The 13,311-nt window shown below is 42.3% G+C and overlaps 1 protein-coding gene across 5 annotated transcripts in view; it reads right to left on the reverse strand.

The window, feature by feature from the left end:
• pik3cb (phosphatidylinositol-4,5-bisphosphate 3-kinase, catalytic subunit beta) overlaps positions 1-13,311 on the reverse strand; it is a 211,199-nt gene that overhangs the window by 60,780 nt on the left and 137,108 nt on the right. For all 5 annotated transcript variants that reach the window (XM_063045914.1, XM_063045912.1, XM_063045913.1 and 2 more), the window contains 4 exons: positions 8,821-9,066; positions 4,515-4,611; positions 4,286-4,416; positions 2,687-2,740 (listed from right to left, as the gene is read on the reverse strand). In XM_063045914.1, coding sequence (XP_062901984.1) covers positions 2,687-2,740; positions 4,286-4,416; positions 4,515-4,611; positions 8,821-9,066 — 528 coding nt within the window. The remainder of the gene's footprint in view (positions 1-2,686; positions 2,741-4,285; positions 4,417-4,514; positions 4,612-8,820; positions 9,067-13,311) is intronic.

The raw sequence follows: 13,311 nt of genomic DNA on the forward strand, positions 1-13,311 counted from the left end.
CCCTTCTTCAGGACTGGAAAGGAAGGGGGAAGAATCCAGAATAAGAAGGTGGGGGGAGGGGTGGGAAGGAGTACAAGCTAGGTTACAGGTGAAGCCAAGTGGGTGGGGAGGGGGAATGAAGTGAAAAAAAAACTGGGCGGCCAAAGTAAAGGGTTAAAGAAGGAAAGTGAGGAGAGGAGAAAGGGAAGGAGGGTCACCAAGGGGTGGTGATAGGCAAGTGAGGAAAAGAGGCAAGAAGGAAACTGAAGCGGGAAGGAGTATGGGGAAAACTTATCGGAAGTTGGAGAAATTGATGTTCGTGCCATCAGGTTGGAGTCTACCCAAACGGAATATGAGGAGTTGCTCCTCTTATCTGAGAGTGGCCTCACTGTGGTGGTAGAGGAGAGCAGAGTCCTAACATCAGGGCTTTATATCATCCCTAACGGAAATACCTCTCATTGCTCTAGTGTCTGGGAGCCTCACACAAGACAGGAATTGCATTGCACCCTGGTGTATATGATAATGAACTGATCTGAATCCTGATCTAATCATCTATTTTTCATCCTAGGTTCAATCTTTTCCTTAAAGGAAGTGTCACGATATCGAAATGGGGAGTTTGCCATGCAGAGTTGATGTGAGAAGAAATTTCTCCACCCAAGAATGCTGTGGAGCCTCAGTCATTTTAGAGAAATATACATTTTTGATTATAAAGGAATCAAGGGATACAAAGTTAGTGCAGCAGGTGCCACTAAAGCAAAAGAACAACCATGATCTCCTTGCATGGTTTACTGCTGCTTCATCATTTCATGTTCTTAATTGAATGCTTATTCCGCTATTCACTTTCACAGACACACTTTACTCTCTGAAGTTTCTAATATGAGAGGCAAAGCATGGCCTCTCCTTCACCATCTAGAAGTGGCCTTCATTTGTCTCATTTTCAACTCATGGCCAGAGCAATCTCTGTGTCATCTTCCGCTTTGCCCCGAACACCTCAATCTGCAGACTGTTGTAGTAACTTCTGCTTAGCTTCTTCGTTTCCCTCAAGCATGTCCTAATCTTGGCATTTGAAAAAAAAATGAGATCTTTTAGCCAGAACGTAGTGAATCTGTGGAATCTGTTGCCATGGGCAGCAGTGGAGGTCAAGTCATTGGGTGTATTTAAGGCAGAGATTGATAGGTATCTGAGTAACCAGGGCATCAAAGGTTATGGTGAGAAGGCGGGGGAATAGGACTAAATGGGAGAATGGATCAGCTCATGATAAAATGGCGGAGCAGACTCAATGGGCCGAATGGCCGACTTCTGCTCCTTTGTCTTATGGTCTTATGGATGCCTACTGATGACATCCATCCCTATCAGTGATCTCTCTGATCCTCCCACTAGTACGCAAGAAGCTCCTCAAGCTATTCTGTCAAAGATCTGGCAACAAGAAACTCAGACTGTTGGACAAGGAAAAGACCTGTGACCATGAGTGACAGTTCAGAGATTGCACAATTAACAAGTCACCACAGAATGACTGTCACAAAGATCTGCAGAAGGTGATAAAATGTTAAATTCACTTTGCAATCCATTTGCTGTTAAAACCATACTTATTCAAAAAGGAATTTTTAATCAAGTGAAGTTCTACATTGTTCTGTTAATTACAATCTCCAATTCAAAAGAAAATGTGCAAGACAATTTTTGGTGTAGTAAAATCAACGATCAGTGGTGTTAGAGCAATTTTCGGCTTTTAGCACATTTACATCTAGCATACGACTTCGGCTACCAGTCTTCACATCTGAATATAAATTGTGGATTTAATTTGGAGAGCAGCTCTGAACAATGGGTTCCTAGAAGCCGTGAATCCCAGACCAGACAATGCTGATTGAAGTTAATTTGGATGTCTGTGGTGTGGGTGTGAAGTTTGTGTGTAGTTTCATTGTCGATACATTGTAAATATGTAGTTGTCCTTTGCACATAAAATATCGAGCCCCACATTGGGTCAGCCAGTCCTTTCAACCGAAAGCATCTCCATATGATGCCTGCTGTACCTTGTTTTATTGAATATAGAACCTGTTTCATATCTACCAGTATTTTTCTACAGTGACTTCATTCACACAAGTGGTATAATCATAGCATGTAGCATTTATTTTTAAAACATTTTCACTCAGTTAATAGATAAGCGATATACCCTGGCTCTGCTGCTGAGTGTAGTTGCATTGGGGAATTTTTTAAAAAAGGACCCATAAAGCAGAGATATTTGTCCTTTTGCGAATGGTTAATATCTGAAGTAGTGAAATTTACACAGTGAAACCCCCTTCTGAAAAATACTTAACTGGAACTGAACTTTATAAAATGACAGAACACAGAATTTTACTCTACCCTAGTGCTATGATAGGCACCAGCAAAGTTTCTGTCAAATTGCCAATCATATTTAACAGCTCAGGTAGAACTGCAAATCTTACCACAGTTAGAACTGATGTAATAGTCTTTGTCAAGTTGCATAGTGGTACTTACTGCAATTAGTTGTTGTATCACATTAAAATCTAAAATAAACCATAGAAGTTTATGTTTTGAATGAGAGTAAGAGTGATTGTCATGGACGTAGCAGATTCTCATTAAGTTTCCAGTGTCACTTCACAACAGACCAGGGTGCATATAATCGGTCAACGACCACTAGGTGGCATTACAGCATGCTCTGCTATTCCAGTTATTCATTTGCTCTACTTACTGCTGTACTTAGTGTGTCGTTGCTTCGTGCAATTTCGGCTGCCTTCTCCAAAATCTTTAATTAGTGACATTTAAAGAAAGAAAGAAAAGTCAGAAAATATTCAAAATTCGAAAGCAAAACATTTCCACATCAGCATCAGAGCAATGCAAGCACAATCAAAGCTTCTTTCAAAGGTACTTTCAAACAATTAAGTTTACTGCATTAATTCATTTGTTGGCTATTTATCTAAATTCCCTTCACTGGACACAGATGTGCTTCTCAACTTATTCAAACCCTCAACCTGACCTCAACATTTTCCCCATGTCAGTTGCAAACACATCATGTAAGGAACTGTGTGTTTTCTTCTCCAGACATTTGCACAGAACAGGTCCTTCCAGCCCTTTGAGCCACACTGCCCATCAGTCTCCGATTTAACCCCAGCTCAATCACAGGACAATTTACAATAGCCAATTAAACTACCAACTGGTGAGTCTTTAGACTGTGAGTGGAAACTGAAGCACCCAGAGGAAACCCACATGGTCACGAGGAGAACATACAAACTCCTTACAGAGAGCAGCAGGAACTGAACCCATGTTGTTGGTACTGTAAACTGTTGTGCTAACCACTATGGTACCGTGCCATCCCCTAGGTGCTGACAATTATTACTTCTTTATCAATCCAAGTTATTTTCACAGTCAAAGATTAACAATTACTCTTAAAATTTAGATAATGAACTTTCCCTATTAAAGAGAGTCCGTTTTGTGCAGAAAACCTTTGTTGATCATTGCATTCTCCACCTTCACACTCCAATAGTAGTAGAGGCAGGGAATAAAGGAAAAGATTTAAGACTTCTTTGCCATAAAAGAACAGGCAATTTTTATCTGAATGGCAATGATGGTCAATAGAGTAAAAACTGATTAGATTTTATAAGACGAGACAATTGACTCTCCAAGTTATCAACCAAATAGAGTTCAGGGAATTGTTAAATTGGTTTGAATTGAACAAGTGACAACACAGTGCAAAACAGAAAAACATCTCCAAGACTGATGAAATTGTTTCCATCATTTATTTTAGAGAAGGTACTTTCCCCAACTCCCCCACCCCCATTTTGTAATAAATAAAAATAAGTATTTCTGGTCAACAGTTTTAATTCCTACAAGTGTGGTAATGTCAACTTCAGCAGAAGAAATGCTGCAAGCCAGGTGAATTTAGCAAAGAAAAATTATTTCTGAGCAAAGCTCATTTACGCTTTATCCAGCAGTAAAGCATGGAGACTAAGTAATGCAGTATGGTATGACATTACTCTTTCGGTTCTCGTAGTCAGATATCCCACCAGAAAGGGGCTGAAAATTTGACTGGACTGAAAGTGAAAGTGTTGCACTACACGTCTGGAATGAAGAGGCTCTGTAGAGATTACTCTGTGTTACTCCTTGGCAAGGGGAAGGAAAGGCATGTAATCCATTCTCACAATCCCTTGGACTGCAGAAAGCTTCACCAAAAAATCCAGAGATAAGCACACAATACAAGCTTCTAATATAAATGGTAAATAAGTTTTTCACTACTTAAGCGTTTGATAATAAAGTATCAGTATTGGTTAAGTGGCTTACAATAATTATCTACCTTGTCGAAAGCAGGATAAAAGATCGGTGATTTGCTGTACTCCTGGAATTGGATCTGCAAGGCCGTGGCATTTTCAGTGTATGGATTGGTCTGTGTTGTGCCAATTGGGTTCAGCATTTCTTCCAGTTCATCTGAAACCCATGGAAATTTAGTGTAAATCACTCACATTTAGGGAGTGAAATTCTGAATATTTTAATTGGAGAGACGTTTCAAGAGTGCTAATACATACCAGGAAAAGACGACCAACAGTGCAGTGTGAGACTGCCATTCTTCAGCTGACCCCTGAAGTTAAATACCATCGTATTCACCCATGCAATTGGATAGTGCTAATGGAAAGGAAGGATTTGCTTTTATATTTTGATGTTCATCCAGACAGAACATACCAAAAATATTCCTAGCCAAAGAACAATTTTAATATGTAGTTACATATACATTTTTTTTTACAAAAACAAAAATTTTTTAGCATCCATGCTAGCAATGCACCAGTCCCTAATTAAAGAAGGTGATAAACTGCCTTCCTGAATCATTGTCAAACTTCTGGTGAAAATCTGCCTTCAATGCTGTGGGACTGAAAATTGGAGGATTTGCAAGGTATTTCTAAGTAAATATAAAATGCTTGAATTGGAAGGGAACCTGAAGGCAATGGTAGTGCTGTGCAGAGATGGTAGAGATTGTCTGTTTGGGAGGTGTTGCCAGAGTAGCAAAAGTCAGTAACTGCCGCTCATTTTACAGGTCGTACACTCTGCAGTCACAGTGTGTCAGAAAGGAGTGTTAAGGGTTGTGTATTGGGTACCACTTTAGTGTACTGCTTTGTTCTAAATTGTCAAGCTTAAATGTTACTGGAATTTCACTGAGGTAAATGAAGAATATTCCATCATACTGCAGACCTGTGCATCGTTGATGGTGGTGTCACCTTGAGGCATCAGAAGATAAATCAATCACTCAGCACAAGATATCCAGTCCTGACCTGTTATTGTAGCCATGGTATTTTGTGGCTGGTCTGGCTGAGCAAATGGTCAGTGGTGGTCCCTTGGATATGGATGGAGGGGAACTTGGAAGCAGTACTACCATTGGATGTCAAGGATAGGCAATTACATATTCTCACGTTGGAGATGATCATCACCTGGCTTTTATTGCACTGCAAGTGTGATTCAGCACTAGTCAACCCATGGTTGAACATTGGCGTGATGTTGCTGCAGGTACAGACTAGTTCATTTAATGAAGAGATACAAATGGAATTGAGCACTGTACAATCACCAAACATTCTCTCCTTTTATATTACGACTAAACGATGAATATTGAAGAAACTATGAAGATCGCTGGGCTAGGACACCACCCTGAAGAAGCCTGCATTGATCGCATTGAGTGAGATGGTTATAACTGTTGAACGACAATTATCTTCCTAGATTTGGAGGCACAAGTCACAAGATTTGTAGAGTTAAATTATGAAAAGAAGTTGAACCAACTTGGCATATACACCTTTGAAATTAGAGGTAGGAAGGTTGTGGCGATGACACTAAAGCTTATGCATTGGTAATACTAAGAGTGTCTTAATAATGACCCCAGTACCCTGTTTGTGCCTCATGTTCACTTCGTAGAATGATATTGAAGATGCAGAAGATTAAATAGTGGGGAAAGGCATGGATAACTTCTTTCAGCACTACTCTGAATTCATTCTACGTCTTAGCAATTCACATTCATAGCTCACGTCTTCGGTATTATTTATACTTGTGTAGTTTGTCTTCTTATGCACAATGGTTGTTTGTCAGACTTTGCCTGTTTATGCATAGTTTTTTTTGTAAAATTCTATATTTTTCTGTATGAAAATGAACAAGGCAGTACTGCACATGTAACATATATGGTACTTTGATAATAAATTTACTTTGACCCTGGAAGGCTGTTCATTCAACTGTTGGCAATGCACGGTTCTTCCACTAGATGGAGAACTGGCCAACTTTTGTCAAAATGTTCAGAGCAAGGAAAGTGGTAAATTTTGAGGTGGTGAGGATGGTTCTGCAACAGGCTCACAGACCCATGCAATTCCTACAGCTGTCAACAACAATGTTTTACATTAATAGGCATAATTCATTAACAGTGAATTCACAAAGACATTAATTAAAATGGCAGCAATACACACAAAATGCTGGAGGAACTCAGCAGGCCAGGCAGCATGTATGGAAAGAGTACAGTCGACATTTCGGGCCGAGACCCTTCATCAGAACTGGAGTAAAAAAGGTGAGAGTAAGAAGGTGGGTGGGGTGGAGGAAGAAATACAAGGTGGCAGATGATAGGTGATAGGTGAAACCGGAAGGGAGGGCAGCGCGAGGGAGTGAAGCAAAGAGCCAAGAGATTGGTGAAGGAAGTAGGGGCTGGAGAAGGGAGAATCTGATAGGCGAGGATAGAAGTCATGGAAGAAAGGGAAGGGGAAGGAGTACCAGAGGAAGGCAATGGGCAGGTAAGGAAATAAGGCGAGAGAGGGAAATGCATGGGAATGGTGGGGGGGGGGGAGGGGGGTGGTGGCTATTACCAGAAATTCAAGAAATCAATTTACATGCCATCAGGTTGGAGGCTACCTAGATGGAATACAAGGTGTTGCTTCTCCACCCTGAGTGTGGCCTCACCACGGCAATGGAGGAGGCTATGGACTGACATGTCGGGATGAGATTGGGAAGTGGAATTAAAATGGGGCCACTGGGTAATCTGCCCTTTCTTTGAAGGAGGACATCTCCAAAGTTCCACAATGAAAAGCCTCTTCCTAAGAGCAGATACGGCAGAGCTGTTGGAACTGAGAGAGGGGAGGGAGGTGTCCGAAATGGACCAGGTAAATTTGAAGGCAGGGTGGAAGATGGAGGCAAAGCTGCTGAAGTCAACAAACTCCGCATGAAGTAGCGCCAAAACAATCGTCAATGTAGCATAGGAAAAGTTGGGGAGTGATGCCAATGTAGGTTTGAAACATAGACTGTTCATTCCAGAACTAAGGAGATGTCTTCCTTCTTCAAGGAAAGGGGCCCCCTTCCTCCACTATAAAAGCTGGCCTTACCCACATCCCTTCCACTTCATGCACGTCAGCCCTCACCCCATCCTCCTGCCAACCCACCAGGGATAGGGTTCCTCTTGTCATCACCTACCCCGCCAAGTGCCTGTGTCCAGCACATAATTCTCTGTAACTTCCACCATCTCCAACGGGATCCCACCATCAAAGCACATCTTCCTCCCCATCTTTTTCTACTTTCCACAGGGATTACTTCCTACACGACTCCCTTGTATTCATTCATCCCTACCCACTGATCTCCCTCCTGGCACTTATCCATGCAAGCGAAAAAGGGTGCTACACCTGTCCTACACCTTCACCACTGTTCAGGGCCCCAAACAGTGCTTCCAGGTGAGGTGACACTTCACTTATGAGTTTGTTGCGGTCATCCACTGCATCCAGTGCTCCTGGTGTGGCCTCCTGTAGACCGGTGAGACCCCATGTAGATCGGGAGAGTGCTTCGCTGAGCACTTAAGCTCCGTCCACTGGATAAAGCAGGATCTCCCAGTAGACACTCATTTAATTCCACTTCCCATTCCCATAAGTCAGTCCATGGCTGCATCTACTGCAGCGCTGAGGCCACACTCAGGTTGGAGAAGCAATACTTTGTATTCTATCTGGGTAGCCTCCAACCTGATGGCACGAACATCGATTCCTCGAACTTCTGGTAATCGCCCCTCCCCCACCGCAGCTTACCCATTTCCCTCTCTCACCATATCTCCTTACCTGTCCATCACCTCCCTCTAGTGCTCCTCCCCCTTCCATTTCTTCCATGGCCTTCTCTCCTCTCCTGTCAGACACCCGCTTCTCCAGCCAAATGACTTCACAGCTCTTTACTTCACCCTCCCCCCCCAGTTTCAGCTACTACCTTGTATTTCTTCCTCCCTTCCCCCCCACCCCCCCCCACCTTCTTACTCTGGCTATCATCTATTTTTCTGAAATTCTGATGAAGGGTCTCAGCCCAAAACACCAGCTTGTTACTCTTTTCCATGGATGCTGCTCAGCTTGCTGAGTTCCTCCAGCAAATTTGTGTGCATTGCTTGGTTTTCCAGCATCTGCAGATTTTCTCCTGTTTGTGATTAATTAAAATGGTTTAAGCATCTTACCAATTCTGACCTTGAAGTTTGTAAAACATGAAGGACTCAGCTGATTCTGGCATAAAGGATAATAAAATTCCATCTACCAGGAATCGATATACTGTGTAATAATTTTGACAAAAATATGTAACTGATTGAATATGGCAAGTCACCTCAAGGGTCTTCACAGTTCAAAATCTGATACCGAACCTCTTGAGGAGAAATTAGTGCAGGTGACCTTAAACTTGGTTCAGCTATTTAAGTACAAGGAATGTTATAGAGGGGAGTGCCTGGGAGATTTGGATGTCAAGGGAAGCTCAAGTTTAGCTTTCAGGCTGAACTTTTAAAATAACACCTTTATAGTCAAACCACTGACAGAACTATTGCAGTTGAAATGTAAATACGGTTGGAAAATTAATAATACTAACTACTTTTCCTGCTTTCCGAATGGTCTGGTACTTAGACACGTTCTTTGTCGATTTTTGTTTTTTCACTTTATCCATCACTCCATACACTGCAAAACAGAGTCTAGACATTCTTGGCAGGTCACAGATGTTAATTTCAAAGTCCAATGTCTCATTCCAGACGAGATCATTTTTTCCAGATATCTCACTGCTTACAACAGGTTCACAAAGGAGCTCAGTTCCATGGAAAATCCCGGCCCTGACTTGAACCTATGGGAATGAAAAGCAGATGAGTAACAGCCAGGCTGTGGCAAAACGCAGTGGCTCTGCTTCAGAATGGATACAATGCAATTTCAGGAAGATTTTTCATGCATCTCCTATGACAGAAATGATCACCTGGATTTTATCTAAGGTGAAGCACTGCAGTTACACCAACCCTTACCTTGGGACAGTGTACAGCAAGAAAAACAATGGAAACAACGAACATCCAGTGTAAGATTTGGCTGCAACATTTCATGCTCATATGACTTTTGAACAGGAATGCTAGAGTTGAGATAAGCAATTCAATATAAAAATATGGCTTGAATCATGCAAAATTAAAAACACCTGCAGGTCCTATAATTATTAAGCTGCATCAGCTAACAGAATACCATACACAATTGGGCATTAAGATTTTAAGTAAAACTAATTTGTTGATTTCAACAAAGGTCAGGTGAAATTTCTTCTGTTGATTCAGGACACAGAATATGGAATCCTATCTTTATTCAGAAGAACATTTTGCTGAAGGAACCAGCAGTAGTGATGGGATTAACTCTGTAATGAGCAGACATTATCCAACATAAATCACCTGTAATATGGTCTGCCATTTACTTTCTATATATACCATATCACAAAGGAGTCCATCTTGTCCTTCAATAGTGTTGAAAATTTTGATCTGAAGAACGTGTAAAATTAATACTAATAGTCCAAAATCAGGGAGGAATTTTAATCATCTTTCTGCCTTCACCTCACCACCACCTTCCCACTGTTTCTTCCACGCATTGTACCAGCAAGGTACCAACTTAATAGGTCAGAAGTAGTTAACTTCCTATTCGATTCCCACCTATCATTTTACTAAGTAGATCACAGTTGAAATAAATATACTCAAAATGTCCCCATTAATCATCAGACCCTTGATGGAATGGTAAAATAAAATTTTGCAAAATCTACTGAAGGAAACTACCAGATTGATTTATTGAAAATTGCTTAAAGCAGTACAATGAATTAGCATCATATGGATTTATTGTGCAAATAATGATAAAGAAGAAATACAGACCTTTAGCTCACCATATTTATCTGACCATTTTGCCCAACTAAGCAACTGTATCCTTCTTATGCTGATTTATGTGTCTGTCTAAATACTTCTTAAACTTACTCTCTGATCCACCACGTCCCCTAGCTGCATGTTTCAGAAAAAGAGCCTTTCTTGGTTTTAAAAAAACTTACACATCAGATTCCCTTTAGAACTCCTGCCTTTCACCTTAAGCCATTGCCCACTTGTTCATGATTTGTCGACCTTGAAAAAAAATCTGTCCTATCTTTCACTTATTCAAAGATTATGGAGGACAAAAGAATTGTTTTAACTTTCTGCTTCTTATCTCCTTCACTTAGTCAGCTTTCTTTCCTTTTATAACTATTAATACAGAATTTTATATTGATTAAACATTCAGGCTTACTGTTTCAGCCACTGTCTGAGGATTCAGTCAGATTGGTTAAAGAAATAATTGAACTGTTTGCACGTCTCAGAATCACTAAAAAGATGCTGTAATAAACGACTCTCAAACTCCCACAAGCACCTGCGCGAAATGTTTGTGGGCATCTGGAAGCATAATGAACAGCAAGCACCATTCATTCATTCTGGAACGCAAATGTAGGCCAATTGAAGAAAGCCAACTACCTTTCATATGAATAATTTCCTACCAATGCAGATTCTTAAGCTTTTATAACAAAACTCAGCAGACAAATGTGCCAAATTTACATGCCAAATGCAAACTTGTCTTGAATTAACTTCTCAACCAACTGTCTATCTGCACAGTGCTCTTAAAACTGAAAAACCTAAAAGCTGGGACAGACACATCAGACAGAGACAGAAACATTTCAAGCAATACACACAAATGCTGGAGGAACTAAGCAGGCATCTATGGAAAAGAGTAAACAGTTGACGTTTTGGGCTGAGACCATTCATCAGAACTGGAGAAAAAAAGATGAGAAGTCTGAGTAAGGAGGAGGGGGGAGGGGAGAAAGAAATACAAGGTACTAAGGGATAAGTGAAACCGCGGGGGGGGGGGAGGTGAGGGTTGAAGTGAAGAGCTGGCAAGTCGACTGGAATGGGGAATGGTGGTGGGGCGGGGATGATATTACCGGAACTTCAAAAAATTGATGTTCCTGCCACTGGATTGAAGGCTACCCAGATGGAATACAAGGTGTTGCTCTCCAACCCAAGTGCGGCCTCTTCGCGGCAGTAGAGGCCGTGGACTGACATGTCAGAGTGGGAATGGGAAGTGGGATTAAAATGAGTGGCCACTGGGAGATCCCACTTTTTCTGGTGGGCTCGGTGAAGCGGTCTCCCGATCTACACCAGGTCTCACTGATATACAGGAGGCCACATCAGGAGCACCGGATACAGTAGCTAACCCCAACAGACTCATTGGTGAAGTTTTGCCTCACCTGGGAGGCCTGTTTGGAACCCTGAATGGTAGTGGGGGAGGAGGTACAGGAGCAGGTGCACCTCCCCCTTCTTTTTCATGGTCTCTGTCCTCTCCTATCAGATCCACCCTCTCCAGCCCTGTTATCCTTTTCACTAATCAAATTCCCAGCTCTTTACTTCACCCCTCCGCCCCCCCACTCTCGGTTTCACCCATCACCTACTACCTTGTTCCACTTACAAGTGCCAAGAGGGAGATCAGTGGGGAGGGACGAATGAACCCCTGTATAATCGGTGAGACCCAACATAGATTGGGAGACTGCTTCATCCGCCAGAAGAAGCAGGATGTCCCAGTGGCCACCCATTTTAATTCCACTTCCCATTCCAACATGTCAGTCCATGGTCTCCTCTTCCGCCGCGATGAGGCCACACTCAGGTTGGAGGAGCAACACTTTATATTCCGTCTGGGTAGCCTCCAACCTGATAGCATGAACATCGATTTCTTGAACTTGTGGTAATGACCCTCTCTCTCCCCCTCACCATTCCCTGTTCCCATTTCCCTCATCACCTATCTCCTTACCTGCCCATCACCTCCCTCTGGTGCTCCACCCCCTTCCCTTTTTTCCATGGCCTTCTCTCCTCTCCTATCGGATCCACCCTCTCCAGCCCTGTTATCCTTTTCACCAATCAAATTCCCAGCTCTTTACTTTACCCCTCCCCCGCTCTCGGTTTCACCTATCACCTACTACCTTGTACTTCTTCCTCCCCTCCCCCCCACCTTCTTACTCTGACTTTTCATCTTTTTTTCTCCAGACCTGATGAAGGGTCTCAGCCCGAAACGCTGACAGTTTACTCTTTTCCATAGACGCTGCCTGGCCTGCAGAGTTTCTCCAGTATTTTTTGTGTGTTGCTTGGATTTCCAGCATCTGTAGATTTTCTCTGGTTTATGAGGAAAATATTTCAAGTTGATAGCCCTTTATAAAAACATTGGCTCAAGATGCTATTTTGCACCAGTCATGAGCACTTCAAGGCAGCACTGCCAGCAGCAGCCCCTTCCTACGAGTGTAACCTCAAGTGGGAGCCCCACTGCAAGAGCACCTGCGTTATGCACTGGATTTTTGAGATTTCAATAGCCAAAAAGGCAAGAAAATGCAGATGCTGGACACTCACAGCAGCATCCACCACTATACAGTACAGGTTTCCCCCGCCATCCGAAGGTAGAGCATTCCTTCGGAACGGTTCAAAAGCCGGAATGTCGTAAAGCAAAGAAGCAATTACCATTTATTTATATGGGAAAATTTTGTGAGCATTCGCAGACCCAAAAATAACCTACCAAATCATGCCAAATAACACATAAAACCTAAAATAACAGTAACATATAGTAAAAGCAGGAATGATATGATAAATACACAGCCTATATAAAGTAGAAATACTTTTCCACAATCATTACTGAACTGTTCTCCATAGTGAAAATCTCACGCAAGCGCTGTTGGCAAAAACACGGCGCAAGCGCTCTCCAGTAACCTTTAAGCTATGAAGCTGCCAAATCATACCAAATAACACGTAAAATTACACAGCCTATATAAAGTAGAAATAATGTATGTACAGTGTAGTATCACTTACTGGAATCGGGAAGGCAGCGCTGAGCACACTGATGATGGTGTGTTAAGCTGAGTCGGAGCTTGGGTGGTGCAGTGGCCCCCACCCTCCAGGCCACCGAGCGATACATTGCCGCGAAGCATGCAGGGGTGCAGTGGTAGCCGGGAGGAACACAGCACATCTTTACGAAAAAAGCCGAAACAAACATGCTAATTAGTTAGGTGCCGCCCGGC

Source organism: Mobula hypostoma, chromosome 4, assembly GCF_963921235.1.
Source record: "Mobula hypostoma chromosome 4, sMobHyp1.1, whole genome shotgun sequence".
In the NCBI taxonomy this organism is placed as follows: Eukaryota; Metazoa; Chordata; class Chondrichthyes; order Myliobatiformes; family Myliobatidae; genus Mobula; species Mobula hypostoma.